Source organism: Lepus europaeus, chromosome 10 (assembly GCF_033115175.1).
Source record: "Lepus europaeus isolate LE1 chromosome 10, mLepTim1.pri, whole genome shotgun sequence".
Taxonomy (NCBI): domain Eukaryota; kingdom Metazoa; phylum Chordata; class Mammalia; order Lagomorpha; family Leporidae; genus Lepus; species Lepus europaeus.
The window spans coordinates 101,946,139-101,973,402 of record NC_084836.1 but is presented as its reverse complement, the minus strand read 5'-3'; the positions used below and the strand labels follow the sequence as shown (position 1 = coordinate 101,973,402).

At 44.9% G+C, this 27,264-nt stretch overlaps 1 protein-coding gene across 1 annotated transcript in view; it reads right to left on the bottom strand.

Annotated features, from left to right (window-relative positions):
• Nucleotides 1-950: 950 nt before the first annotated feature.
• Nucleotides 951-27,264, bottom strand: part of ASIP (agouti signaling protein) — a 188,462-nt gene continuing 162,148 nt past the window's right edge. Inside the window, exons 4-6 of the mRNA XM_062202343.1 lie at nt 5,441-5,610; nt 4,063-4,127; nt 951-1,127 (exon numbers count right to left, since the gene is read on the bottom strand). Coding sequence (XP_062058327.1) covers nt 951-1,127; nt 4,063-4,127; nt 5,441-5,600 — 402 coding nt within the window. The 5' untranslated portion in view covers nt 5,601-5,610. The remainder of the gene's footprint in view (nt 1,128-4,062; nt 4,128-5,440; nt 5,611-27,264) is intronic.

Genomic DNA, 27,264 nt, shown 5'->3' with positions numbered 1-27,264 from the left:
TCTAAGGATGCAATTTCAGGGAACAGCTTGGGACATTTTTGTCAACAGGCCTCTGATACTTCAGTACCATAGTTGCTGCCTACTCACCAAGTCCGGGCCCACTGCCTCCTTACTGGCTGGCACACGTGGAGCGGGGAGTGAGAAAGGATCTCTGAATCTACTCCCTTCTTGACAGCCAAACTGCAATGCTTAGTGTTCATTTAGCCTGAGGTGGGAGAAACTCTTCCGAGGACCCAACCCCTGGCAGAGAGGATAGAATGGGCCTGAGCAACACCTTCTAAGGCTCAAGATGGCTCAGCCCAGAGCTTTGTGGCTCTAAGGACTCACAGCAAACGTGCAGACACAACCAGCTGCCTGTCTATCGGCAAAACTGCCCAGCCTTGTAGCGCAGTGAGATTGCACATGGAGTTGTAGTTCCTGTTTCTGGGGGTGATGTGGTGGTGGTGAGGGGAGCTCCTGAGAATGAGGAAGGGGTGAAAAGCTGAGAGGCGACTCCCTAACGGTGTTTTCTGCTTGGCTGGTCTGTATCCCCTCGTGTTAAGGGCAGTCTCGGATGTTCCCAAGCTTAAACGCAGTGGGCAGCATCGTCTCCAGCAGCCGGATCACGACTGCTGAAGGATCAGGTTCCCCGAGCCTCTGGGGGGTAGCGTGTGCGCAGTCCGCGGGACTTTGCGTTGAAGGGAGGTCAGAGAAAAGACCAAGCGCTTTCGGGTCCTTTAGAAAAACCACCACACCTTCGAGTAGCTCACATATACTGTATTTCGACTGCAGCCAAGTAAGGTCTCCTTGTAGTCTGCCTCCTGAAAGCTCCGCCCCAACTTCCAGTAGCCCCGCCCTCGCCCCGCCCATAAAGCCACACCTGCTAGAAAAGCCGCCCCCCGCTAGAGAAGCGCCCCGCCCGCAAGCCCCACCCCGGACCCCCACCCCGGCCGCGCCCGGGAGGTGCCTGCTCAGCAGTTGGGGTTGAGCACGCGGCAGGTGCAGACGCTGCGGAAGAAGCGGCACTGGCAGGAGGCGCACGGGTCGCAGCAGACGGGCGCCGGCGGCTTGCAGCTGTTGCGGGTGGCCACGCAGGGCGCAGGCAGCTGGGGCCGGGGCCGCGCCACCTTCTTATTCGAAGCTTTCTTCTGCAGGAGAAATGCCGGGGCTGCCTGAAACGGCCATGCCCGCCCACCTGGCCTCTTCTCCCCCGGACATGCCCGGCCGGCTGCCCACCGGCCACGGCCACCGGCGCTGGCCCATAGGGCACCTCAGCAAGTCCCTGCTCCCCTCCCCCTCCCCGAGTCGAGTGTCCCCTTCCTGATCGTCATCCAAGTTTACTTGGCTCTGGTTTGGCCCTTTTCTCTCCCTGGAAGCCCCCACTCAGCCCCACAGCTTTTAACTGCTGTTATCTCTGTACTCCTGCTTCTGTTGGAGCCTCACTCCCTGCTGTAGTCTTACCCAGTTCCCCTCCGCCGCCGCCGCCCTGGGCCAGGTCACCTCTGGCCCCTAACAGTGCACTCTGCAGTGCACCAAAGGGACCTTGTCTGGGCCCTGTGATCGCGTCCCACGCCAGCTGTACTTAGAGCATAAACTTGTTGGGCCTTAGAGAGCTGTGCCTTGGCCGCTGCCCGCCCCTCCCACTCGTCTTTGCTGTGCTGCCCCACTGGCCTCTCCGTGCTGCAGGACTTTTGTCCCTGGCCTGGGGACATTCTTTGCTGGGTGTCCCCCGTGAAGAGCTACAAGTCCCAGGAGGCTGCTGAGGACTTGAAATGTGTCTAGTGAAACTGAGGGACTGAGTTTTTAGTTTTTAATTTTGATTTTGGTTTAAGTTTAAAATTGAGGCAGTGTAAAAACCTTTCCCCCACTAAACACCAATTTATTATTTGGTGAGGACTGCATTTCACTCTGTGGACAATTTAGCATTGAAATTGAGATCTGCTGTATCAGTTAGCATATCTCAAAGACTTAGCCCCCCAAAATTAAGATTTCAATAACTTTAAAATTGATTACATGTTGAAATGTTAATTTTTGGGATATATTGGGTTAAGTAAAACACTAAACTTAATTGCACTATTTTTACTTTTAAAAAATGTGGCTACTTGGCCGGGGCCGCAGCTCACTAGGCTAATCCTCTGCCTGCAGCGCCGGCACCCTGGATTCTAGTCCTGGTCGGGGCACCGGATTCTGTCCCGGTTGCCCCTCTTCCAGGCCAGCTCTCTGCTGTGGCCAGGGAGTGCAGTGGAGGATGGCCCAAGTGCTTGGGCCCTGCACCTGCATGGGAGACCAGGAGAAGCACCTGGCTCCTGGCTTCGGATCAGCACGGTGTGCCAGCCACAGCGGCCATTGTGGGGTGAACCAACGGCAAAGGAAAACCTTTCTCTCTGTCTCTCTCTCTCTCTCTTACTGTCCACTCTGCCCGTCCAAAAAAAAAAAAAAAAAAGTGGCTACTAGAAAATAAAAATGGTGGCTCACATATTTCTATTAGACATTAATGCTGTAGATTACTAAACTTTAGTTTTCAAAATCTTCTTTAGAGAAGCCTTTCCTTCCATCTCCCTCATTACCACAATTTGATTTCTTGACAACCTTTATGATCAGAATTTATTTTACTTTATTTATTGATTTACTTACTGTTCACCTGCTTCTCCACAAGAATAAAGAAAGCAGGGATCTCTCTCTTGTTCACTGCTATATTCCCAATGTGTAGCATGCAGATATATTTGTCACTATACAAGAGAGCTACAAAAAGTTTATGGAAAAAAGGAATTAAATGCTTATTTTAGTACAAAGACAATTTTGAAATCCATACATTGATTTTTCATAATATGTATTTTCCACATACGAGAAATATTTTTGTTACCAGAATAAACTCATACTTTTAATTCCACTTTTCCATGAACTTTTAAAAGTATCTTCCTTTTCTTAACTATCAGTCACTTTAGAGCCAGCTAAACAAGCCCAGAGAAGAGCAGGACTGCCTCGAGATCAGATCCTACTTCCCAGTACCTAGTCCCATACTCACTGCTCTGGCCACAGCTGATCCGACAAACTGAGGTCCACTAAAGCAGGAATAATGCATACGTTTCAACACTGCTTTCATCTGCAGTGTTTCCTAAAGTGTGGGACGCTACATTACCGTGATGTGGCTTAAGGTGGTGCGTGAAGTCAGATGATTATTTTATGTGCTGGAAGAATTGTTATTTGAATCTCTCTCAACACAAAATGTTCGCTTTGGGCTGGCGCTGTGGCTTAACAGGCTAATCCTCCGCCTTGTGGCGCCGGCACACTGGGTTCTAGTCCCGGTTGGGACGCCGGATTCTGTCCCGGTTGCCCCTCTTCCAGGTCAGCTCTCTGCTATGGCCGGGGAAGGCAGTGGAGGATGGCCCAAGTCCTTGGGCCCTGCACCCACATGGGAGACCAGGAGAAGCACCTGGCTCCTGGCTTTGGATAAGCACGATGCGCCGGCCACAGCGGCCATTGGAGGGTGAACCAATGGTAAAAAGGAAGACCTTTCTCTCTGTCTCTCGCTCTCTCACTATCCACTCTGCCTGTCAAAAACAAAACAAAACAAACAAAACAAACAAAATGTTCGCTTTGGTGCCACTATTTCCTTAATGCTTCTCTGACATTTACTCTAATTTGCCTTTTGACACAGAGAGCAGGGCTCAGATTTAGAGCCTTTGTCAGGCAATACTATTCAGCTGGAATTCACTAACGTTTTATTTTCACTTATTTTTATAGTTTCTATTTATAGTAAGTCATATTGGCTTTCTATCGTAGTTACATATTTTTTTAAATTTTTATTTTAAATAAATAGGTGAAGAGTAGACAATGGCAAAAATTGTGAAAGTGGTTCTGAAATGCCTGGAGTTTGGGAAACATCGCATTCACCCAAAGGAAGAGTGATTGTGAAATGTCAGGCAGGTGCCTGGCTAGCCTGGGAAGCTGCTTTTCGGCAGGTAAGCCATGCTGGTGAACTTCAGCCCCCTAGGCTTTCTGTGGACCTGCCTCTCATTCCCAGCCAGAGCTTCCGAGTCCTGCCCTCTTCAACACGACCCCACAGAGAACTCCCGTGCCTACCTTGGAAGATCTCTTCTTCTTCTCCGCTTCTTTTATGCTGATGCTTTTGGATTTCTTGTTCAGCGCTTCAAAGTGAGACAGAAGGAACAAACCAGATGTTTGTGGAGGCCCTGAATTGCAGCAAAGTGGGAGGAGCAGAGGAGACTCCTGGAAGTCTCAGGGCAGGGGAGGGAAGAAGGGAGCTGACTAACTGAATCACATTTTGGGGCTCACGCTAGCAGGTTCTCGTTAGCCCGGCTGCTGACCTGGAGCCGGAGCTTGAGAGTGCAATGTGAAGGAAGGCAAATCCAAGGAGGTCCTGGGGTCTGCCTGTGGTGTCCCTGAGGGGCCTTGTCCCTTGAGCTGGTTAGCCCTGGGCTACTCAGAGTCGCCCCAAGTTCCCCTATAGTTTTCGGTCGTCAGGTACAAAAAATTGGGATACCCTGAAAATGAACTCAGGATTTTTTATACTTCATGCCCCAGTGTTTCCTGTATTCCTACTTTGCATTTCTCACAACTGGGAGCCAGGCAGACCTGATTTGAATCCTGATGCTGCCAGAAAACATTTGTGTGGCCTTAGGTAACCTGCTTAACCTCCTTGTTACTCAGTTTGCTAATCTGCATGTGGTCTGTAACACCTACCTTGCAGGATTGTTTTGAGGACAGTGAGGTTTGTTTATAATGTCAAACGTCTAGAACATCAAAGCTGATCCCAGCTTTTAATCCCAAAATGTCTAGGATATTCTCTTTTACTAGTGAGAGGCAAGGCAGTAAAGGATACTACTTTTGAGTTTAGGTTCTAGAGTTAAGCATCTGGGTTTGAATTTTGGCTCTGCCAATTAAGACCTGTGTGATTTTGTGCTAGTTAATTTTCCTAAGCCTCAGTTTCCTCAACTGTGAGATATGAGTAAAAATAATACCTCACAGTGCCTTGCATACAGTATTTTTATTATCAGGTGAACCACTTCTCCAAGGCCAGGCTCTTATGCCCCTCATATTTTCCCTGGAGCAGTCATTTTCAAGCCTGGCAAGACAGGATTGGCTCATCCCAGACTTGGTTATTCCGCAGCAGTGAGGAAGCATTTCCTAGAGTTTGTTATCATTGGTAGGAGTTCTGTGGTTCCTCAAACTGCAGAAATGATAAGTTATTCCAAGTTCATCTTGACTTCAGGTTTTCTCAGCCTCTAACATGCTAAGCTATATATTAGATTGGTTATATGCAGGGCTTTCCCAAACCAAACAAGTCAAGGAACAATTTATTCCCCCACAATTATTTCATGGAATAAACCATGATCATGGCAATGGATCCTGGTAGCAGCCTGGGTAGCAGGCTTGATATCCTGCAGCCCCTTCTCAAGGGCCAGAGCCCAGAGGCTGGGCCACAGGCCAGGCTACTTACCCACAATGGAGACCGAAGAGAATTCCAGTAAGTTCGTGGAGGAGTTGCTTTTCAGGCTCTGGTCATCAGTGGGTTTCTCCTCAGGTGCCAGGTGGCTATAGGCAGTGAGGAAGCACAGGAAGACCAGCAGGGTGGCCTGGAGCAGGCGAGTGACATTCATCCTGAGAGGCCTGGGTGGGACAGAGAAAGTGGTTGGTGTAGTAGAAAGAGGATATGCCTTCCTGCTTTCTTGGTATTTTTTGGGCTGTTGTTCTGATGTGTTCCGCAAGAGTCCCAGCAGAGGAAAAGCAAGGCTTAGGGAAGGGAAATTCACAAAGGAAGGAAAAAAGCAAAGGAGAAACTGGGAGAGAGAGAAAGAAGGGAGGGAGATTGAAGCAAAGAGAAAAGGAATGCATTGCATTGGTCTCTGCTGTCCAGAGGGTGGGGTATTGACTATTTCTGTAGTTTCTTTCTTTCTTTTTTAAAGATTTATTTATTTATTTTGAAAGAGTTATACAAAGGAGGAGAGACAGAGAGATCTTCCATCCGCTGGTTCACTCCTCAGATGACTGCAACAGCCAGTGCTGCGCCAGGCTGAAGCCACGAGCCAGGAGCTTCTTCTGGGACTCCCACATGGGTTGCAGGGGCCCAAGTGCTTGGACCATCTTCCTCTGACTTTCCCAGGTCCATTAGCAGGGAGCTGGATCAGAAGTGGAACAGCTGGGACATGAACTGGCACCCATATGGGATGCCAACATTGCAGGTGGAAGCTTTACTTGCTACACCACAATGCCAACCCCATGTTTGTTTGTTTTTTTTTAAGTGAGTGGCCCTAGAAGCCCTGAGGCCTGAGCAGCATTGCTGAAAGGCCCCTAGCTGTGCCTCACACTGGCAAAGGTTTTACTAAGGTTCAGAGAATAAGGCTGGTAAGTGAAGACTTGTTGAGAACGAGGCAAGGATTAGGGCTTCTTCAGATAAGTGTATATGTTGTCTCATATGGCAGATTCCCATGCCTGGAGGGAAACAGTGCTGGTGTGGTTTGTGTCAGGAGGGTGGGCCTGTCAACAGGCTAACCGGAATGCTTTATTTATTGGCTGACTTTTGATGGAGGCAAACAGATCTCAGGATGGGTTTCTGTCCTTGAATGCCTGTGTTTGGCTCAGAGCTTCAGCAGTATAATATCCTCACCCTTCACCCCTCCTTTCTCCATTTTCTCTCTGAGACAAGACTGGGACTGCTTTCCAAGGTTCTCTCCACTCTACAAACAGAAGAGAACAGACACTTTGCTTATGCTGGTCCTGACTACTACAGGGCTCCTGTTACAGCAGCCTGGCCAGTTTCTTGCCGGTATCTCGAAGCCCTCAGGTTGGCTTGAGACAAGTATCTTGCATGCCTGTTAACTGTAGGAAGAGGGGACCCCAACAGTTGGTCCTCACCTTCATTCCAAATTTCTTGAAGTTGGAAGGGACAGTCCTGTCTTTTTTAACTCCATCCTTAGCCCTAATACTAGATTTTCTGATTTCAGTTCTTCTCACCACTGGGCAGTTGCTATCATAAATTGGCCACCAGATTTCTTTCTCAGAGCCTAGCGAGTAGATGGAACTAGCACTGGGCTGGGAGTCAGGACCAATGGGTTCTTGTCTTGGCTCAAGTATTAATAAAATGGATGACTTTGGGAAAGCCCATTCTTTTTTTCTGAACTTGAGTTTGCTTCTTGGTAAAACAAAGGGAGTGGGCTAGATCAGTGGTTTGCATTCATTTAGCAGGGGAACTCTTCCTTCAAAAAACACTGATGGCAGGAGTGAGCAAGCATTTAACTTAGTGGTTAAGATGCTTGTGTGCTGGGGGCTGGTCTTGTGGCCCAGCTGATAAAGCTGCTGCCTGTGATGTTGGCATGAGTGCTGGTTCGAGTCCTGGTTACTCTTATTCCAATGCAGCTTCCTGCTAATGGCCTAGGAAAAGCAGTAGAAGATGGCCCAAGTATTTAGGCCCTTGTTAGCCCCGTGGGAGACCCTGATGAAGCTCCTAGGTTCTGAGTCCTGGCTTTGGCTTGGCTCAGCTCAGCCTTGGCTGTTGTGGCCATCTGGGGAGTGAACCAACAGGTGGAAGATCTCTCTTTCTCTGTAATTCAGATTCAAATAAATAAATCTTTAAAATTTTTTTATTTTTTTAAAGGTTTATTTATTTGAAAGTCAGAGTTATACAGAGAGAGGAGAGGCAGAGAGAGGTCTTCCAGCCACTGGTTCACTTCCAATTGGCCGCAACAGCTGGAGCTGCGCCAATCCAAAGCCAGGAGCCAGGAGCTTCTTCTGGGTCTCCCATGTGGGGTGCAGGGGCCCAAGGACCTAGGCCATCTTCTACTGCTTTCCAAGGCCATAGCAGAGAGCTGGATTGGAAGTGGAGCAGCCGGGTCTTGAACCAGCGCCATATGAGATGCTGACGCTTCAGGCCAGGGCATTTACCAGCTGCGCCACAGTGCCAGCCCCTTAAAAAAATTGTTTTTAAAAAGATGCTTGTGTGCTTCAGCCTGGTTCAGCCTTGGCTGCTGTGCGTACTTGGGGAATGAACCAGTAGATGGGAGATATCTCCCTGTGTCTGTTTTTATCTCTGTCTGTCTCTGCCCTTCTGCCTTTCAAATAAAAACAAATTAAACTGCTCCTTTCCTGGCTTCACTCATTCGCAACATATAGATGACTGCATAAAGTAAGCAGGTATATGGTCTAGCTCTGTTGTATTCTTTGTCCAGTGACCATCTTCCCCAGTAAAGAATCTTGGCCTCCATCTTTGACTGCTTTTTTTTTTTCTTCTGGTTTTTATATCCTATCACTCAGCAAGTTTTATTTTATGTTCCCTTTAAGTTATCTCATATTTTCCATTTCCTCATCTTCCAAGTCTTTACTCTCAAGGGAATGTTTCACACTGAGTCCATCTTTCTGCTTTTGTTCTTACTTCACCAACTTCGTTCATTCTCTCAATTATCCCTCATTACGTCTCCTCCTTCCTCCAGGGCCCAGTTCAAATGGCAGCAATAGCACGTTTCCTCTTTCAGCACCAGGCCAGAACAAAGATCTCCTCCAAGTCTTAAAGTTAATACCCTATTGTTTAGCACATCATTGTTCTATATTGTTCGTGTGGGCTATTCTCATCACTTAGATGAGGTTCTTTGTTTAAGGAGGTAGGACAGTACAGCTACAAGAACACAGGCTCTGGAATCAGACAGATGTGGCGTCGCTGCTCAGACGCTATGAGAGGGCAAGTCATTGAACTACTGAGCCTGTTTCTTCATCTATGAAATTACCTACTAGACAAAGTGTTACAGACTACCTATAATAATACCTACTAGACAGTGTTCTGGGAATCAAAACAAGATCAGGATTCAGTGAAGTGCCTAGTATAAATATTAGTTAACTATATTAATTATAATTTACATATGTTCAGTGAAGTTATGTCCTAGAATTTATATTTTCTAACTCTTTTTTTTAATTGCCACTTTCTTTTCTTTCTTTTTTTTTTTTTAAAGATTTATTTATTTATTTGAAAGAGTTACACAGAGAGAGGAGAGGCAGAGTGAGGGGTCTTCCAGCCACTGGTTGACTCCCCAGTTGGCCATAATGGCCGGAGCTGCACCGATCCGAAGCCAGGAGCCAGGAGCTTCTTCTGGGTCTCCCATGTGGGTGCAGGGGCCCAAGGATTTGTGCCATCCTCTACTGCTTTCCCAGGCCATAGCAGAGAGCTGGATTGGAAGAGGAACAGCTGGGTCTTGAACCAGCGCCCACATGGGATGCCAGTGCTTCAGGCCAGGGCGGTGCTTCAGGCGCCAGCCCCTATTTTCTAACTCTTAGGCGCATATAATTTTTATTTAATAGTGATCTACAAGAGAAGGTCTCCCTAACTTTAAGTTTTGAATGAAAGAGTGGGGGCCAAGTAGTAAGCATAAAAAACACTGTTCCAGGGGCCGGCCCCCAAGAAGGAATTCTTAACCTTGAAATTGTTGGCAAGGGGCCAGTGCTGTGGTGCAGCAGGTTAAAGCCCCAGCCTGCAGTGCCAGCATCTCATATGGACGCCGGTTCAAGTCCTGGGTGCTCCACTTCTGATCCAGTTTCCTGCTAATGTGCCTGGGAAAGCAGCGGAGGATGGCCCAAGACCTTGGGCCCCTGCACCTATGTGGAAGATGTGGAAGAGGCTCCTGGCTCCTGGCTTCAGATCAGCTCAGCTCCAGCTGTTGCAGTCATTTGGGGAGTGAAACAGCAGATAGAAGACTTCTTTTTCTCTCTGTCTTTACCTCTCTGTAACTCTTTCAAATAAATAAAGTAAAAAATTTTTTAAAAGAAATTGTCTGCAAAACCGTGCACATCTGTAATATTTTCAGGGGAGAAGTTGCATAGCTTTCTTCTTGATCCACAAAGAGGTCTCTGGCCCCTAAAAAGCTCAGAACCACTCAACTTCTTCTTCTTTTTTTTTTTTTTTCTTTTTATGACAGGCAGAGTGGGCAGTGAGAGAGAGAGAGACAGACAGAAAGGTCTTCCTTTTTGCCGTTGGTTCACCCTCCAATGGCCGCTGCGGCCGGCACATCGCACTGATCCGAAGCCAGGAGCCAGGTGCTTCTCCTGGTCTCCCATGCAGGTGCAGGGCCCAAGCACTTGGGCCATCCTCCACTGCCTTCCCGGGTCATAGCAGAGAGCTGGCCTGGAAGAGGGGCAACCAGGATAGAATCCGGCACCCCAACTGGGACTAGAACCCGGTGTGCCAGCGCCGCAAGGCGGAGGATTAGCCTGTTAAGCCACGGCGCTGGCCAGAACCACTCAACTTCTAAGAGCTGGAATGGAGATACCTCTTTGCAAATTATACACCCACAATCAAAATGGGGCTCATCCAGAATCACAGGCAAATAAGCACAGAATATGCTTGTTTGTTTATTTGTTTTTCAGTTCAGGAAATAGTTCAATTCTACAGCAGAGGAAGTGCTGGAAAAGGCACATTTTAGTCTTGTGCTGGTTTAGAACTTAACATTGAAGCAACATGAAGAATATAAACAGTGTGAAGCCATTTTTGTGAACAAATATAAAAATGTATATGCATATGCAAGAAAAAGGTGTAGAAGGACACATATTAAAATTTTAGTGGTGATTACTCCTTGGGAGTGGAAATAGAGATGGGGAGTGAAGTAGAGAAATGTACTTTTTGCTTTATGTAGTTCAGTATGTGTTTTTAAAATAAGCGTGACATTACTTTGTAATAAAAATTAAAGATGATAGAAATAAAATACTGGAGCTATTTGACATTTACTCAAAGGATTTAAAGAACCTGGATGGATAGTCACTTCTAATTTGTGACAATAAGGTTAGGAAATGTGTGGGACTCTCCTTTTGTACTTCAAATTTAGGGTAGAGTTTTATCTGAGCACCTACGGTTTTGTCACCAAAACAGGGCTTTCTTGTAGTGTATCTTTCTTTTACCTGGGGATCCTTCTCTGCCCCGGAACACTCTCAAACCCTATTACCTTCTGCTTCATCAGCCACTGTTTCTGAAATACCAAAACCTGGGAAAGGTAACAAACAATTTTTGATGAGACTTAATTTCTTGGCCAAAATAGCTGTCCCACATTCTAAGGGGGAGGGGCCCAGAGAAGAATTCTCTCTTCTTTATAGTAACCCCGATTCTCTACAACAGATGTTCAGCAGCTGCATGGGGACCTCACCCCACCATATATCTTTCAACTACTTGGGCAGCTCATGTTATATCCAGGGCAAGAGCCTTGCCAGACTGTGCGTGGGAGGCTAGATGAAGGCACCCTGTTAATTAACGTTCACTCAGGCTTGTCAATGATGTCTGTGAGCAAACATAATTTCTGGGGGTAGCATGAGGGTGGTAATATGTTTGATCTACTTAATTTTGTCCTGGAATAATCAATCAACCAACAAATATTTTTTGAACACTATGGGAAGCCTTTCCTGATGGCCCACCTCCAAGGGAGTTAATTATTCTTTTCTCCCTAAACACATTGTACTGCAATTATTTGTTCGTTTATCTCTTCTAGACAGAGGATCCATCAAGGGCAGAGCCCGTGCCTTATTCATCTCCACACCACCTCTTCCCTTCTACCCCCAACCCAGTGCCTAGCACTCCTGCTTGGCACAAAATCTTGGGGAAATGTTTCTCTCAATTAAATTGATTTACTCTATGTCTAGTATAGATTAATAACAAAAACTCCCTGTCTTTTAATGGCTTTCAGTGGTAGAAGGAAGAAAGACAAGTAACAGAAAAGGAGGGGAGAAGTGCTGGAGTTAAAACATGGTGAAATAAATGCCTTGAGTGGGCTGAGAAAGGCAGTGATTAAACATTACAGGGATTTGGATGGTCTTGTGAGTTATTGTTAAACTAGGACCTCTCTGATCTCCTCAAACCCCTTCCAATTTTGGTTTTCAGCTCCTGGAGAGCTGCACACTTGGCTTTGAACAGCTCTTGCTGGATCCTTCCTGACTCACATGGTTCTCTACAGCAGGCAGGAAGATATCTTTCTTCAGCTCCTGCCACCTTTCCCCATAAGCAGTCTCCTCGAATTTCCTGTCCTAGAGGGTGGCTTTCTTTTATAGCCATCTGGCCAGTGGCGGCCAGATGTGCCTAGCCAAAGCCAATTATTGAGATTTCTATCTTATTTTAATCAGTTATGTTAGTTGGAACTTTTAAAGGCAAAGTGACAAAGAAAGAGAGAGGGAGAGACAGAGATAGATCAATTGATTGATCAGTCGGTCATCTGCTGGTTCACTCCCCAAATGCCCGCAATAGCCAAGGCCGGTCCAGGCCAAAGCCAGGAGCCAGGAACTCCATCTGGGTCTCCCACGTGGGTGACATGAACCCAAGTACTTGCATCATCATCTATTGCCTTCCCAGGTGCATTATCAGGAAGCTGGAAGAGAAGCAGAAGAACCAGGACTCAAACTGGCACTCCGATATAGGATGCAGAACATCCCAAGCAGTGGCTTAATCCACTGTGCCACAATGCCTGCCTCTTCACTGCATTTTTTTTTTTTTGATAGAAGTTTTTTTTTTTAATATTTATTTATTTATTTGAAAGAGTTACACAGAGAGAGAAGAGAGGCAGGAAGAGAAAGAGAAAGAGAAGTCTTCCATCTGACAGTTCACTCCCCAATTGGCCGCAGCGGCCAGAGCTGCGCCAATTCAAAACCAGGAGCTAGGAGCTTCCTCCAGGTCTCCCACATGGGTGCAGGGGCCCAAGGACTTGGGCCATCTTCTACTGCTTTCCCAGGCCATAGCAGAGAGCTGGATAGGAAGTAAAGCAGCCAGGACTAGAACCATCACCCATGTGGGATGCCAGCACTTCAGGCCAGGGCGTTAACCTGCTGTGCTACAGTGTGCCACAGCGCTGGCCTCCACTGTAGCTTTTCTTTTCCTTTTTTTTTTTGACAGGCAGAGTGGATAGTGAGAGAGAGAGAGACAGAGAGAAAGGTCTTCCTTTTTACCGTTGGTTCACCCTCCAATGGCCGCTGTGGCCGGCACATTGTGCTGATCCGAAGCCAGGAGCCAGGTGCTTCTCCTGGTCTCCCATGCAGGTGCAGGGCCCAAGCACTTGGGCCATCCTCCACTGCACTACCGGGCCATAGCAGAGAGCTGGCCTGGAAGAGGGGCAACCAGGATAGAATCCGGCACCCCAACCAGGACTAGAACCCGGTGTGCCGGCACCGCAAGGCGGAGGATTAGCCTCTTAAGCCACGGCGCCGGCCTGTAGCTTTTCTTAAGCAACCAAAATGCATCCTTAGAAGATCAGTAAATTAGTGTTTTCTAAAAGAGACTATTTAGGTGAGAGGGATATATATATATATATATATATATATATATATATATATATATATGAGATTTTAGAATTAAAGAAGAGAATAAAACAGGTAGAAGAGGGTGGGGCAATTAGCCTAGAAGTTAAGACTCAGATTTACATATCCGCCTCTTACACTGGAGTACTTAAGTCTGATTCCTGCCTCTGGCTTCTGATTCCAGGTCCTTGGGCCCTGCACCCCATGGGAGACCAGGAGAAGCACCTGGCTCCTGCCATCGGATCAGCGCGGTGCGCCGGCCGCAGCGCGTCAGCCACGGCGGCCATTGGAGGGTGAACCAACAGCAAGAAAGACCTTTCTTTCTCTCTCTCTCTCTCACTGTCGACTCTGACTGTAAAAAAAAAAAAAAAAAAAAAAAAAAAAAAGAGCTGCTGATATAAGATGACATACTGTTTTACAGTAAACGTTTTTTTGTAAGGAGAAAGAGTATTAAATAATAAAAGTATAAACAAGTACATATATAAATCAATGAAGTAGTCATTTCTTCTCACGATCAAGTACTATATACTGTATATAACTGTATGCTAGCATCACGCAGACACTTGAGTAACACATAGTCTTACAGCATTACAATGGCTACTATGTCAGAGGGCTATAGGAATTTTTCAGCTCTTTATCATCCTATGGGACCACTGTCATAAACATGTTCTATCATTAACGGAAATTTTATTATGTGGTGTGTGATAGTAGAATTGTGGGACTGGAGTTGGGTGGTAAGGGGAACTTCAACTTTATTTGTAATTTTTTTTTTTAAATAATAAGGGTGAAACAAACATGGAACAAGTAAGGATGATTCTGGGTAGAGGTTACATGAAATGTTCTCTATATAAAAATATTCTCACAATATAAAAAAGAAAAAAGGAAGTGGTAAATTTTCCTCTGGTCTGGTCTGTGTCTCTGACAAATCTATAATCATTTGAAATGCTGATTAGGGGTTCAGAGCTCTTAGATATTTAATTTTCTTTACAGCAAGCCAAGGTAGAGCTCTGTTTCTCTCTGAATGGATGAGGTGACTTTCTTAAACCAGAACAATGCATGGTCCACTCCACCTGCAAAACCAGGGTTTGTAACCTAGTGTTGCTCATCCCTAAATGGGCTCCAGCTTGCCCAGGCAGGGAGGAGAGAGGGGGAAGGAAAATGCAGCTCTGTCAGCATCAGTCAGGATCAGCTCTTATCAGTCCTGGGCACACACTTGATCTCCATCATGCCTCTCTACAACCAGGGTTGTGGAAAAGAGAACAAGATAAGGGCAAAATCATGCACTTCTGGACTTAATAGTTTCCAAATTACAATGAATTTTTTTTTTTTTTTTTTTTTTTACTTTATCTAAAATACCATGGCAGTCCCCATCTCCTTCTCTAAATCCTTGCCTGAGGCCTGCCTCTTCTGGGACCACTGTTCTCTGGCCTACCTCTGGGATCTTGCCTTCTGCAAGTCAAGATAAAGCCCTCTGTCTGGGGGCTGCAAAACACTGGAATAACTGGCCTGGATTCTTATCTCTTGAGGTTCCTACTAAAAGCCAGTTCCACATTATGTTGCCCCAAATCCCTCTATCTGCAGACCTAGGCTACAGAGGTCCAAGAGTAATAATGTTTCTAGTCTGATGGTCTAAGTTACATGGGGAGGAAGAGTGAGAATAACTTATAAAATAGGATTTAAATCACAGTCTGCCTCAAATATCTTCCCTTAACTAGCCAGTTTCCACAGCACGTCTTATGGGCCACAAAGGTAATAAGGCAAATGATCTTAGACATGATTAAATTGGTAGCAATAAGTGTTATTGGCTTAGTTCTATTTCCCCACCTAAAAGCAGAGCTCTGAGAAGGAGAAGGGAGGAAGAACCAAAGAAAGAAAGTGCTGAGAATTTGGAGCATGGTGTCAGGAGAACAGATTCTGCTGAGGCTAAGCAGGAGACACCCAGAGGGGAGGAAGCACTGATGGAAAAGGCCTAGAGAAATCTTGCTCATAAATTTTTCAGTTCTCAAGACTGCTTCGTTGTGAACGGGGTCTGAAGACTGCACTTCAGGTACTGAGCCCAACACACTGAGGGATCCTTTAATCCAGCCTCATCCATGACTGATGGGAAAAACATTGAGAAGACAAGACCCACTGAGCATGAGGAATTCAACATCTCAGGTCATTACCTGCTGCTTTCTTTGGTAATCCAAGTCCTAGAGGTTCAGAATCTTGGCTGAACCACTAACCAAAAGCTTACAGCTACCCTAGGCCAAGTCACCATCACTATTGTCTGGTCAACCAAATGTCACTTTCTTGATATCTGTGAGTCCTTTCTGTGCTGTTCCATGCACTCCCTATACAGATTCTTTTTTTAAAGATTTATTTATTTGAGGTCGACGCCGCGGCTCACTAGGCTAATCCTCCGCCTGCAGCTCCGGCACCCCGGGTTCTAGTTCCGGTTGGGGTGCCAGATTCTCTCCTGGTACATATTTTCACCACACAAAAGTAATCTTTATTCTGACTCCTCACACCAGATCTGTTTTGCATGTTCTTGTACTTCATAGAAATGGAATCATACTGAATGAAGTATTTTTATCTGATCTCTTTTGCTCAACATAATATTTTTGCTATTTTATCCATCTTATCACATAGATAGGTTGTTTTTCCAATTGTCAATTAATATTCTACTGTATTCATTCATCCACCCTCTTAGAGGATCTCCTATGAAATATAAACCCCAAATACTGCCGTAGTTCCACTCAATCTGAATCTCCAGGGGAGGGGTCTGGAAAATATTTTTAATAAACTCCCAGTGATTTTGATGTATGATTTGATCCATACACTTTGGTTCTACAAATATAGAAACTGAGGCCCAGAATGAGGGGAGGTTTCCCAAGTAGAATCATGAATCAGGGGTGGGCATTTGGTATAGCAGTTAAGATATTGCTTGAAGGCCGGCGCCGTGGCTTAACAGGCTAATCCTCCGCCTAGCGGCGCCTGCACACCAGGTTCTAGTCCTGGTCGGGGCACTGGATTCTGTCCCGGTTGCCCCTCTTCCAGGCCAGCTCTCTGCTGTGGCCAGGGAGTGCAGTGGAGAATGGCCCAAGTGCTTGGGCCCTGCACCCCATGGGAGACCAGGATAAGTACCTGGCTCCTGGCTTCGGATCAGCGCGGTGATCTGAATGGCTGCGGCGGCCATTGTAGGGTGAACCAACAGCAAAGGAAGACCTTTCTCTCTGTCTCTCTCTCTCTCTCACTATCCACTCTGCCTGTTAAAAAGAAAAAAAAGAAAAAAAAAGATATTGCTTGGGATGCCTGCATCCCACATTGGTATGCCTGCATCCCACATTGGTATGCCTGAATCCTGGCTCCACTCCTACTTCTAGCTTCTTACTGATGTGCACTTCGGAAGGCAACAAGTGATGGATCAAGTACTTGGGTTCTTGTCACCTACATGGGAGACCTGGATTGGTTCTAAGCCTAGATTCAGCCTGGCCCAGCCCTGGCTGATGCAGGCATTTGGGTGAATGAGTGAGTAGATGGGAGATCCCTGTTTGTCCCTCTCTGAAAGAGTAAGAATTCTGACCCTCTCCCATAGTACTGCTCTCTTCACCCTAAGACAACTCAAATTGCTATTTAGTGACAAAGGCAGGGACATGAATCACAATAACTTCTATTTACTGAGCATTTGCTAGGTTCTGCCCTAGGTACCTTATGTACATTTAACAAGCTACATTTCACAGTGAGGAAACTGAAACCCAAAGCACAAAGCCACAGAGGTAGTGATGACAAGAAAGGAGTCAATTCTAGATCTGCCTAACTCCAGATGCACACAAGAAGGTTGGCACCTTTTCCTGATGTGAAAAGGAAGAAAACTACAAACTCCTTGGTTTGCTGGCCTGGTCCAGTCCAAATTGCTATAGTAGAAATACAGAAACCAAAAAGTATTTACTCTATTTCTCAAGCCTGGGTTTTAGAACTCCAACTTTTTTTTTTTTTTTTTTTTGACAGGCAGAGTGGACAGTGAGAGAGAGAAACAGAGAAAAAGGTCTTCCTTTTTGCCGTTGGTTCACCCTCCAATGGCCGCTGTGGCCGGTGCATTGCGCAGATCCGAAGCCAGGAGCCAGGTGCTTCTCCTGGTCTCCCATGCAGGTGCAGGGCCCAAGCACTTGGGCCATCCTCCACTGCACTTCCTGACCACAGCAGAGAGCTGGCCTGGAAGAGGAGCAACCGGGACAGAATCCGGCGCCCCAACCAGGACTAGAACCCAGTGTGCCGGTGCCACAAGGTGGAGGATTAGCCTGGCAGCGTTGGCCAGAACTCCAGCTTTATACACAGTGTTCCAACGACGAAACTGTCAATCATCAGATTGACTAAAAATACACATAATGTTGTATTTATGAGACAAATACAAATTGAAAATAATTCTTAAAATAATGTGCCTGCTAGGGGAGGGTGATGCATTTGCACAATCATTGGCTCCTTCTTTACTGATAAATCTCCCCCCAGGGCAGATACTGCAAATGCTGCCACAGCAGCAGTCAGGGATGGCTCTTCACATATGGGATGCACGTTTCCCAAAGTGGAGTGGGCCCTCCTTTCATCGAGGAGTAAACCGAGAGTAGAATGAGTTACAGACACATCTGCTCGTTGAGATGCTGCATCTGGAGCCCTGAGAGTCTGGTATCCTGTTTTCAATAAGGAGAGCCACTGGGAAGTATAAGGGAACGGGCTGACTGAGGGAAGTGGAGACCTCTCTTGTAGCTGGGGCGGTTGGGGGGCAGCAGGATGCGAAAGTAGAGGAGGAAGAGAAGAAAGCTTGTGGATGCTAACAAAGTCTCTTTCCCTGACCAAAAATATTAGTAAGTTCTTTTGAGTCCTCTTCTCAATTAGGCTTTGAGTTTGGACCCCAGTCTTTGGGTGCAGAGTTCAGTTTAGGAAAAATTCTACTAAGTTTTGCAAGAATCCTCTTAACACGTAATCAAGTTCATCATCCTCCACCTTTGAAGTATAAGCCTTTGGAGGGCTTTTAGCAAGAACTCCCTACCCTTAATGTTTCCTCTTAGTAGTTTTTCATCCACTGGCCCCCTCGCTTTACTCTCTGGCTATAAATCTCCAGTAGCCTTTGCTGTATTTGGAATTGGGCACAATTTCTCTCTCCTAAATCCCTATTGCAATAGTCTTTTATAACATTTAAATAAGCATCAGAATAATTTAACAACACTAAAATTTTTTCCTATGTTGAGCTATATCTATATACAGACTGATCTGGCTATTGTCACTGAATTGACTAGTCTACTTCATATGCATAACAGATGCCAAATTGAACAACATTCTAACAAGTGGTGTGATATTGTAAAATGCATATTTGGTCTTTGATAATAAGGTTGAGACTTTCAGTCCCACTCCCCAACCTCCAGGGAATGGAGAGGGAGGTTGGAGGTTAAGTTGGCCAATGATTTAATAAATCATGCCTATGTAATGAAGTCCTACAAGGACAGAGTTTGAAGAGTTTTCAGAGAGCTGAACATGTGGAGGTTCCTAGAGGATGGTATACCTGGAGAGGGCACAGAAGCTTCATGCCCCTTCCTAAATACCCTGCTTTATCCATTTCTTTGCCTGGTATTCATTGATACCCTTTGTAACATTTCTCATAATAACTGGCAAATGTAAGTAAGTGTTTTCCTGAGTTCTAGGAGCCACTCTAGCAAATTAACTGAATCCAAGGGCGTTGTGGAGGGACACTGATTTATAGCTGGTTGGTCAGAATCATAGGACAAACAATCTAGGCCATCTGTTGCAATCGGTATCTGAAGGGGTGGCATATAGTCTTGGGGATGGAGCTCTCGATCTCTGGGTATACCGTGTCAGAAATGTATTGGAGGGAACACAGCTGATGCCTACTGCAGAACTGATTGCTTGCTTAGTGTTATGGGGAATCCCCTCACCCCTCATTGGGTCAGAGAAGTTTTCTGTGTTGATTATTGAGTGATAGTACAGGAGAAACTGGGTGCCTATTTTCTCCTGTATCCTCAAGTAGTTTGGATCTTATGTAGGTAGCCTGCTTTAGGATTTTTCTTCTGAGACCAAGAACCATAGACCAGGGGGGCTCTGTCTAAGAGGCCCTGAGTTAGAATGTGAGAGGAGGCTTGAGGCTGAGTTCCTTCTCAAGAAGCAAAAGAACATGAATCACCCAGGAAGCTTCTTGTCAATGTGAAATCTGTCTCCATATTCCACTGAAACAGAGGTCAGGCTTCCCAGACACTCATTCTCAGTACAGGAAATACAATGCTTGTAGGAACTGTGAAATGATTACTTTCAGTCTGTGACATTATTCCCTTCAGCCTACTTTACCCATCATTACTCAACAAAGATGTTAGTGAGTAATTTATTCATTTTGTTTTTGCTCTTCAGAAACCACTTCAGTCTCTTTTCTTTGTCTTAGTAATTATTCTGTCTTGATTTTCTGAATTCCTTTTACCTGAGTGACACCTTGACTCACTAAGTCTGGCTGAAGCTAAGCTATTGCTTCTCAACAATTATAGCAGAAGGAAGGGAAGATACTTTGATGTCAAATAAAATTTTCTGCTGAAAAGGCTCAAGTTAGAATCATAGAAGTATAGCTGAGCAAACATTAAGACACAATATACATGTTAATTTTTGAGAAAATGGAAAAGTTTTGAGGCATACAACTAAGAAAATATTTTTCGGAGTGGATCAAGATCTCTTGATCCCACTAAGGTTTCCAAAATAACCAAGGAAAACCAAAAGTGACTCCAACATTCCATCCTGTTAGCCTCCTAGAGGATTTACAATGGAAACAGCAGGGTAAATGTACAACATCACTGAGCAGAGCAAACCCATCCACAACTAAACACATGAACCTGAGCTTTCACCTAATGAACATTAACATGTGTCAAAATGAACATCCATTCTGAAAAACACTTAAAAAGAAAAAGGAGATATGTGATAAATGGAATTTTGATTATCTGTTTCAGCTCTAATAAACATGAAATGAATCAATGCTACACATGCAGGCTGACCTTCAAATTCTATACTCTGTTTTGTAAGAGCCTTTAGAAATTAGATTTTTTTTTTTTTTTTGACAGGCAGAGTGGACAGTGAGAGAGAGAGAGACAGAAAGAAAGGTCTTCCTTTTCCATTGGTTCACCCTCCAATGGCCACCACGGCCAGCGCGCTGTGGCTGGTGTACCGCGCTGATCCGAAGGCAGGATCCTCCACTGCACTCCCTGACCACAGCAGAGAGCTGGCCTGGAAGAGGGGCAACTGGGACAGAATCCGGTGCCCCGACCGGGACTAGAACTCGGTGTGCCGGCGCTGCTAGGCGGAGGATTAGCCTGTTGAGCCACGGCGCCAGCCTAGAAATTCGATTCTAGAAGCAACTTTCTGTAGACATCTAAAGAAGTGCTAAAATGTGACTCGGAGGGGTTGATATTTAGTACTTCTTCCTTAGGCAATTTTTTAAAAAAATAATAATTATTTTTATTTGAAAGAGAGAGAGAGAGAGAGAGAGAGAGAGAAAGATCTTCCATTACTAATTCACTCTCCAAATACAACAACCAGGGCTGGGAGTCCAGAATTCAAGTTGGGTCTCCCATATGTGTGGCAGGGACCCACCTACTTGAGCCACCATCTGTTGCCTCCCAGGGTGGGCATTAGCAAGAAACTGGCATGGAGAGCAGAGCCGCAATTCAAACTCGAGTGTTCTAGCAGAGGCTTAACTGCCACACCAAACAGCCCCCATTTCTTAGGATAATTTACACTTTATTTTTACTGCTAAGAAACGGAAAAGGCAGGGTAAAGAGAAATAAGAAGTGGCTAACAAAAGGTTAATTGCTTTCTTTATGCTAAAATCCTCAAAATAAATCCCATAAAAATAAATCAAATAAATCTGTTTAACTTTCCAAAAAAATGATGGATGGCTGACAAGTTCTTTACTCATTCTGGAAGCAGATTATACTGCCAACTAAACTCAAATGCTTCTCCCCAAAGAGTGAGGTCAAGGAATTTTATTTTTCATCTTGCAGCCAAGGAGGTTTGCTGCTTGCTTGTGTGTAATTTCAAAGATAAGAACAAGAAAACAACCTTTCAAACTACAAAAATTATTTCAAACTTTACCTCACAGGCAGGAATATTCCTACAAATCCACAATAGAAAGAGGAAATGCTTCATTATCTGATTAGCAGCAGTAAGGAGAACAGGAGAGTAGATTTTTAAAAAAGCAGAAAAAGTAAAGGGTAGCCCTTATTTTATGGAAGGGATCTCTAGTAATGCTGGTCTTTTGAAACTTAAACTTAGAGAAGGAGAAAGAATTTCTGTAGGCAGCAGAAGAAAAGAAAATTGTTTCCTCCTACTTACAGTGCAAGTGACTATGCCCTTAATCAGCCTCTCTAAGGGAAGCCAGAGCAGAGCGTCTTTTCTGTCCTTGGGTAGCAGAGGCAAGGCGGTGTTGCTGTGAGATTTTTTAAAGACCCCAGGAGCTCCCAGCAGCTGGCTTCCCCATTTCATTCTGTTGCTTTCAGCCAAGCAAAAACCGTGCCTTCATCCCCATCCCAGTGGTCACAAGTCTTGTGGTCTGGTCTTCCTATATTTCTTCCTAGTGTTTAGACTTGGAATTGGTGTTGACACTGAAGTTAGAGGAAGTTAGAAGGAAAGTGGTTATGCTGAGGACACTCCTTGGGCAAAGTTTAATGAGAATTAAATTCAAAATGGGTCCCAGGAGACAGAATGAAACTTAGGCATAGTGAATTAACCTGGAAAAACAAATGTTGTCAAAGAAGGGTTTAATTCTACTTCTTTCAAAAATTCTGGGTGGGCTAGGAGCAGTTGGTGGAAAAATTAAACATGAGATGGGCAGATTGCTGAGCCCCAGCCTACCTTATTAGTAAAATCTCTTTGGGGACTTTCAATATTGGTCTCATAATTTTCAAATTTCCATGTAAACTTTCAACAGTAGAAGGAACTGCTCTCCTGACTCTAAGCTATTAGGCTGTGGCTCACATCCTTACTTGGTTTTTCCATGACTCAACTAGAATTACAAGGTCACAATTTATGAACCCTTGGGTAACATGAAGCTTAGAGGTTCTGCATAATAAAGCAGCTTAATACAAAGCCCAGCATTAAACATTGTCTGTTTTTGTGGGGATAGGGATAAAAAGGTCAAATAGAGGTAACATCGATCAATCCTTATTTATAGGGACTTTTTTTTTTTTTTGGTAGTTTTAAAGGCAAGGACAACTTGAAAGAGAAGTAAATAAAGAATCGGGAGGTCTGGATCCCAGTTCAGACTTTTGTTACTCTTTTCTGTTGCCTTGGGAAAGTCACATAAACTGAGTGACAATATTTCACATACCTTCCACAAAGGGCTGGAAAGATGATCAAATGGAATACTTTAGACACCTTGTAAACTATGAAGCATTCCATAAAAGTGAATGTTCTCTAAATTTTAATTCATTACATAACCCACCAAATAAACCTTTGGACAGATAATGACTTTGGAGGAGGAAAACAACGTCTGGATTCTGATGGATTTTAGGTGATAGAGGTGGAGCTAAGTGGGAAAGAAGAAGAAAAAAAGAGGGGCCAATGCTGTGGCAAAGTGGGTAAAGCCACCACTTGCAATGCCAGCATCCAATATGGGTGCCAATTTGAGACCCAGCTGCTCCACTTCCAATCCAGCTCTCCGCTATGGCCTGGAAAAGCAGAGGAAGATGGCCCAAGTGCTTGGGCCCTTGCACTCATATGGGAGACTCAGAAGAAGCTCCTGGCTCCTGACTTTGGATCAGTGCAGCTCTGGCCATTGTGGCCATCTGGGGAGTGACCCAGTGGATGGAAGACCTCTCTTTCTCTGCCTCTGCCTCTCTGTAACTCTGCCCTTCAAATAAATAAATAAATCTTAAAAAAAAAAAAGATAAGACAAGACATTGAGTTCCTAGAGAAAGCCCTGGCTCAGTGCTGATTGGGGTTTATAATTCTAAAATATAATCCTGCTGAAGTGTAGAATAATGGGATGTAAGCAAACAATCAAAATTACTATTTCCCTTAAAGTAATTAACTAGGAGAGGATTCTAGAAAATGGCAGAGTAGAATGCACAAGAGGGACTGGCACTATGGTGTAGCAGGTTAAGCTGCAGCCCAGGGTGCTAGCATCCCATCTGGGCAGTGGTTCCCATCCTGGCTGCTCCACTTTCAATTCAGCTCCCTGCTAATGCACCTGGGAAAGCAGTGGAAGGTGGCCCAAGTGCTTGGACTGCTGTACCCATGTGGGAGACTCAGAAGAAACTTCAGGCTCCTGGCTTTGGCATGGTCCAGCCTGGCCATTGAGGCCATTTGGGGAGTGAATCAGAGGATGGAAGATCTCTCTCTCTCTCGCTCTCTCTCTCTCTCTCTCTCTCTGTCTCCTCCTTTCTCTGTAACGCTGCCTTTCAAATAAATAAAAGGTAAATCTTAAAAAAAAAAAAAAGAATTGCACTGGCAGAATCTATAAAAAAATTTTGGAAACTTTGGAGTTTCAACTTCAGGGCAAGGCTTCGGTGGTAAAGTTTGGTTAATTTCATTAAATTTAGCTCTTAGCATGATAGCAGCTACCCATCTTTGAACCCCAGCCCCATGGTAGATAGCTGTGTACATTTCCTGGAGTAGCCTCACAAAGCTTGTGGGAACCAAGATGGTCAGAAGGTTTTTGTTTTCCAGATATTGGGCATATGTGCCCTGATTGCTATTTGCTACTTCTGATCATAATGAGGCACACAGAGGGGTCAGGCTGGGTTATTGTTGCACCTGCACCTTCCTTCAGTGTTAAAGCCCTTCTCTTTTCAGCTGAAGTGACTTACAGGGGACTTAAAGGGCCAGTGCCCCTCTTTTTTCTTCCTAAAGACTAGGACACTTGGGCATTTGGCAGAGCTGTTAAATCACTGCTTAGTCACTCCCATATTGGAGTGCCTGGTTAGAATCTTGGCTCCCTCTCTTCTTCCTCACTTTTAAAAAAGTTTTATTTACTTGAAAGGAAGAGTTACAGAGAGATAGAGGGAGAGACAGTGAGAGATCTTCCATCTGATACTTACTTCTCAAATGGTCACAATGGCTGGGGCTAGGCCAGGTTGAAGCTAGGAGCCTGGAACTCCATCTGGATTTCCCACATGGATGGCAGGGGCCCAAACACTTGGGCCATCTTCTGCTGCTTTCTCAGATCATTTAGCAGGGCACAGTATCAAAAGTGGAGTAGCTGGCACTAACTGGTGCCCATATGAGATGCCTGTGTCACAGGCTGCCACCCAATCCACCATGCCACAATTCCGATCCCTCATTCACTTCCTTCTTTTTCTTTTTCTTTTTTTCTCTTTTTCTTTCCCTTTCCCTTTTTCCTTTTTCTCTTCTCTTCTTTTTTAAGGAAGGGCTAGACCTTTCTTTCTTTCTTTCTTTCTTTCTTTCTTTCTTTGAGAGGTAGAGTTACAGACAGGGAGAGGTAGAAACAAAGAGAGACAGAGGTCTTCCATCCACTGGTTCACTCCCCAGATGGCTGCAATGGCCGGCGCTAGGCTGATCCAGAGCCAGGAGCCAGGAGCCAGGAGCTTCTTCTGGGTCTCCTACACAAGTGTAGGGCCCCAAGCACTTGGGCCATCCTTCACTACTTTCCCAGGTTCATTAGCAGAGAGCTGGATGGGAAAAGGAAAAGCTGAGCTACGAATCAGCACCCATGTGGGATGCCGGCACCACAGGTGAAAGCTTAGCCTACTGTGCCATACTGCCGGTCCCCTTCATTCACTTTTTTTTTTTTTTTAGAATTATTTTATTTATTTGAAAGAGAGGTAGAGCGAGAGCAAGAGCGAGAGAGAAGTCTTTTATCCCGCTGGTTCACTCCCCAAATGACCCCAATGGCCAGAGCTGAGCTGATCCGAAGCCAGGAGCCAGGAGTTTCCTCTGGGTCTCCCATGTGGGTGCAGGGGCCCAAGGAGTTGAGCAATCTTCCACTGCTTTCCCAGACCACAGTAGAGAACTGGATTGGAAGAAGAGCAGCTGAGACTCAAACCGGTGCCCATATGGGATGCCAGTGCTGCAGGCTGGGCTTTAACCTGCTGCATTACAGCACTGGCCCCCCTCATTCACTTCTGATCCATCTTCCTACTAATGCACACTCTGGGAGCATCAAGTAATGGCTTAAGTACGTGGGTCCCTGCCACCACATGGGAGACCCAGATGGAGTTCTAGACTCTTGGCTTTGACCTAGACCAGCCCTGGCTTTTGTAGGCATAGGGGAGTGAACCAGCAGATGGAAGATCTCTTTCTGTCTATCTCTCTGGCTGTTTCTGTCTTTCAGATAAAATAAAAATACATGAATAAAAAATTTTAAAAGACTAGCACATCCAAAATACCAGTGTATACATGGGGAAAATTAGAAAGTGACCATGTATGTTCAGGGAAAGGTCCAGCAGGTAGGAAAGGGGAGAACCTGATTTACAGAGTTACTACAGTTTTAGCTTCAAATGTCTAGTTTTCAAAAACAACAAAAAACCACAATGCATACAAAGAAACAGGAAAGTATGGCACACAAAGAAAAAAATATCGACAGAAACTATCTTTAAAAAAGTTCTGATGGCAGGTCTAATAGACAATAACATTAAAACATTATCATAGAAATGTTCAAAGCACTAAAGGAAGATGTGGAGACAGTCAAGAAAACAATGTATGAACAAAAGGGAACTATCTACAGAGATTGAAAACCTAAAAAGAAGCCACAGAGAAATTTTGGAGCTGAAATGTACAATAATTGAAATAACTGCACTAGAGGGATTCAAAAGTAGATTTGAGCAAACAGAAGAAAGAATCAGCAAACTTGAAGACAGACCCATGGGAATGACCAAGTCTAAGGAATGAAAGAAAAAAGACTGAAGAAAAGTGAACAGAGTCTAGGGACGTGTGGAACACCATCAAGCAGATAGCATATGCACTGTGGGAGTGCCAGAAAGATAAGAGAGAGAGAATTTGAAAACTTCCAAGATTTGATGAAATACATAAACATTCAAGAAGTTCAACAAAATGCAAGAATTCAAAGAGGTCTACACAAAGACTCAGTTTAGTCAAATTTTTTTTCTGTCTTTATTTTAAAAAATTGTTTTTGTTTTGCTAAAATAAATACTAACAATCACGTTAGCCTTTAGTGAGTCATTTTTTTGTTGTTGTTGAAGGACTTTTCTTTGATGTTGATGGCTGCTAATGGATCGGGTGGTAGTTGCTGAGTTTTAGGGTAGCTGTGGCAACTTTTTTTTTTTTTTTTTGACAGGCAGAGTTAGACAGTGAGAAAGAGAGAAACAGAGAGAAAGGTCTTCCTTCTGTTGGTTCACTCCCCAAATGGCCGCCACGGAGCCAGGTACTTCCTCCTGGTCTCCCATGCGGGTGCAGGGCCCAAGCACTTGGTCCATCCTCCACTGCCTTCCCGGGCCACAGCAGAGAACTGTGGACTGGAAGAGGAGCAACCAGGACAGAATCCGGCGTCCCAACCGAAACTAGAACCCGGTGTGCCAGCGCTGCAGGTGGAGGATTAGCCTAGTGAGCCGCGGCACCGGCCCTGGCAACTTCTTAAAATAAGAAAACAAAGAAGTTTGCTGCACTGATTGACTCTTCCTTTCACCAACACTTTCTCTGTAGCTGGCAATGCTGCTGAAAGCATTTTAGTCACAGAAAAACTTAAAGTCAATCCTCTCAAACTCTGCTGATACTTTATTGACTACCTTTATGTAACATTCTAAATCCTTTGTTGTCATTTCAAAAATGTTTATAGCATCTTCATCAGGAGTAGAGTCCATCTCAAGAAATCCCTTTCTTTGCTAACCCATAAGAAGTAGCTACTCAACTATAAAGTTTTATCATGAGATTATAGCAATTGTAAAATCAAACTTTTGGGAGCCAAAAACAAAGAATTTTGGAAGCAGCAAGAGAGAAGTGACTCATCACATACAAGTAATGAGACCGTTACACAAGATTATCAGCAAATTTCTTATCAGACATTTGGAGGTCAGA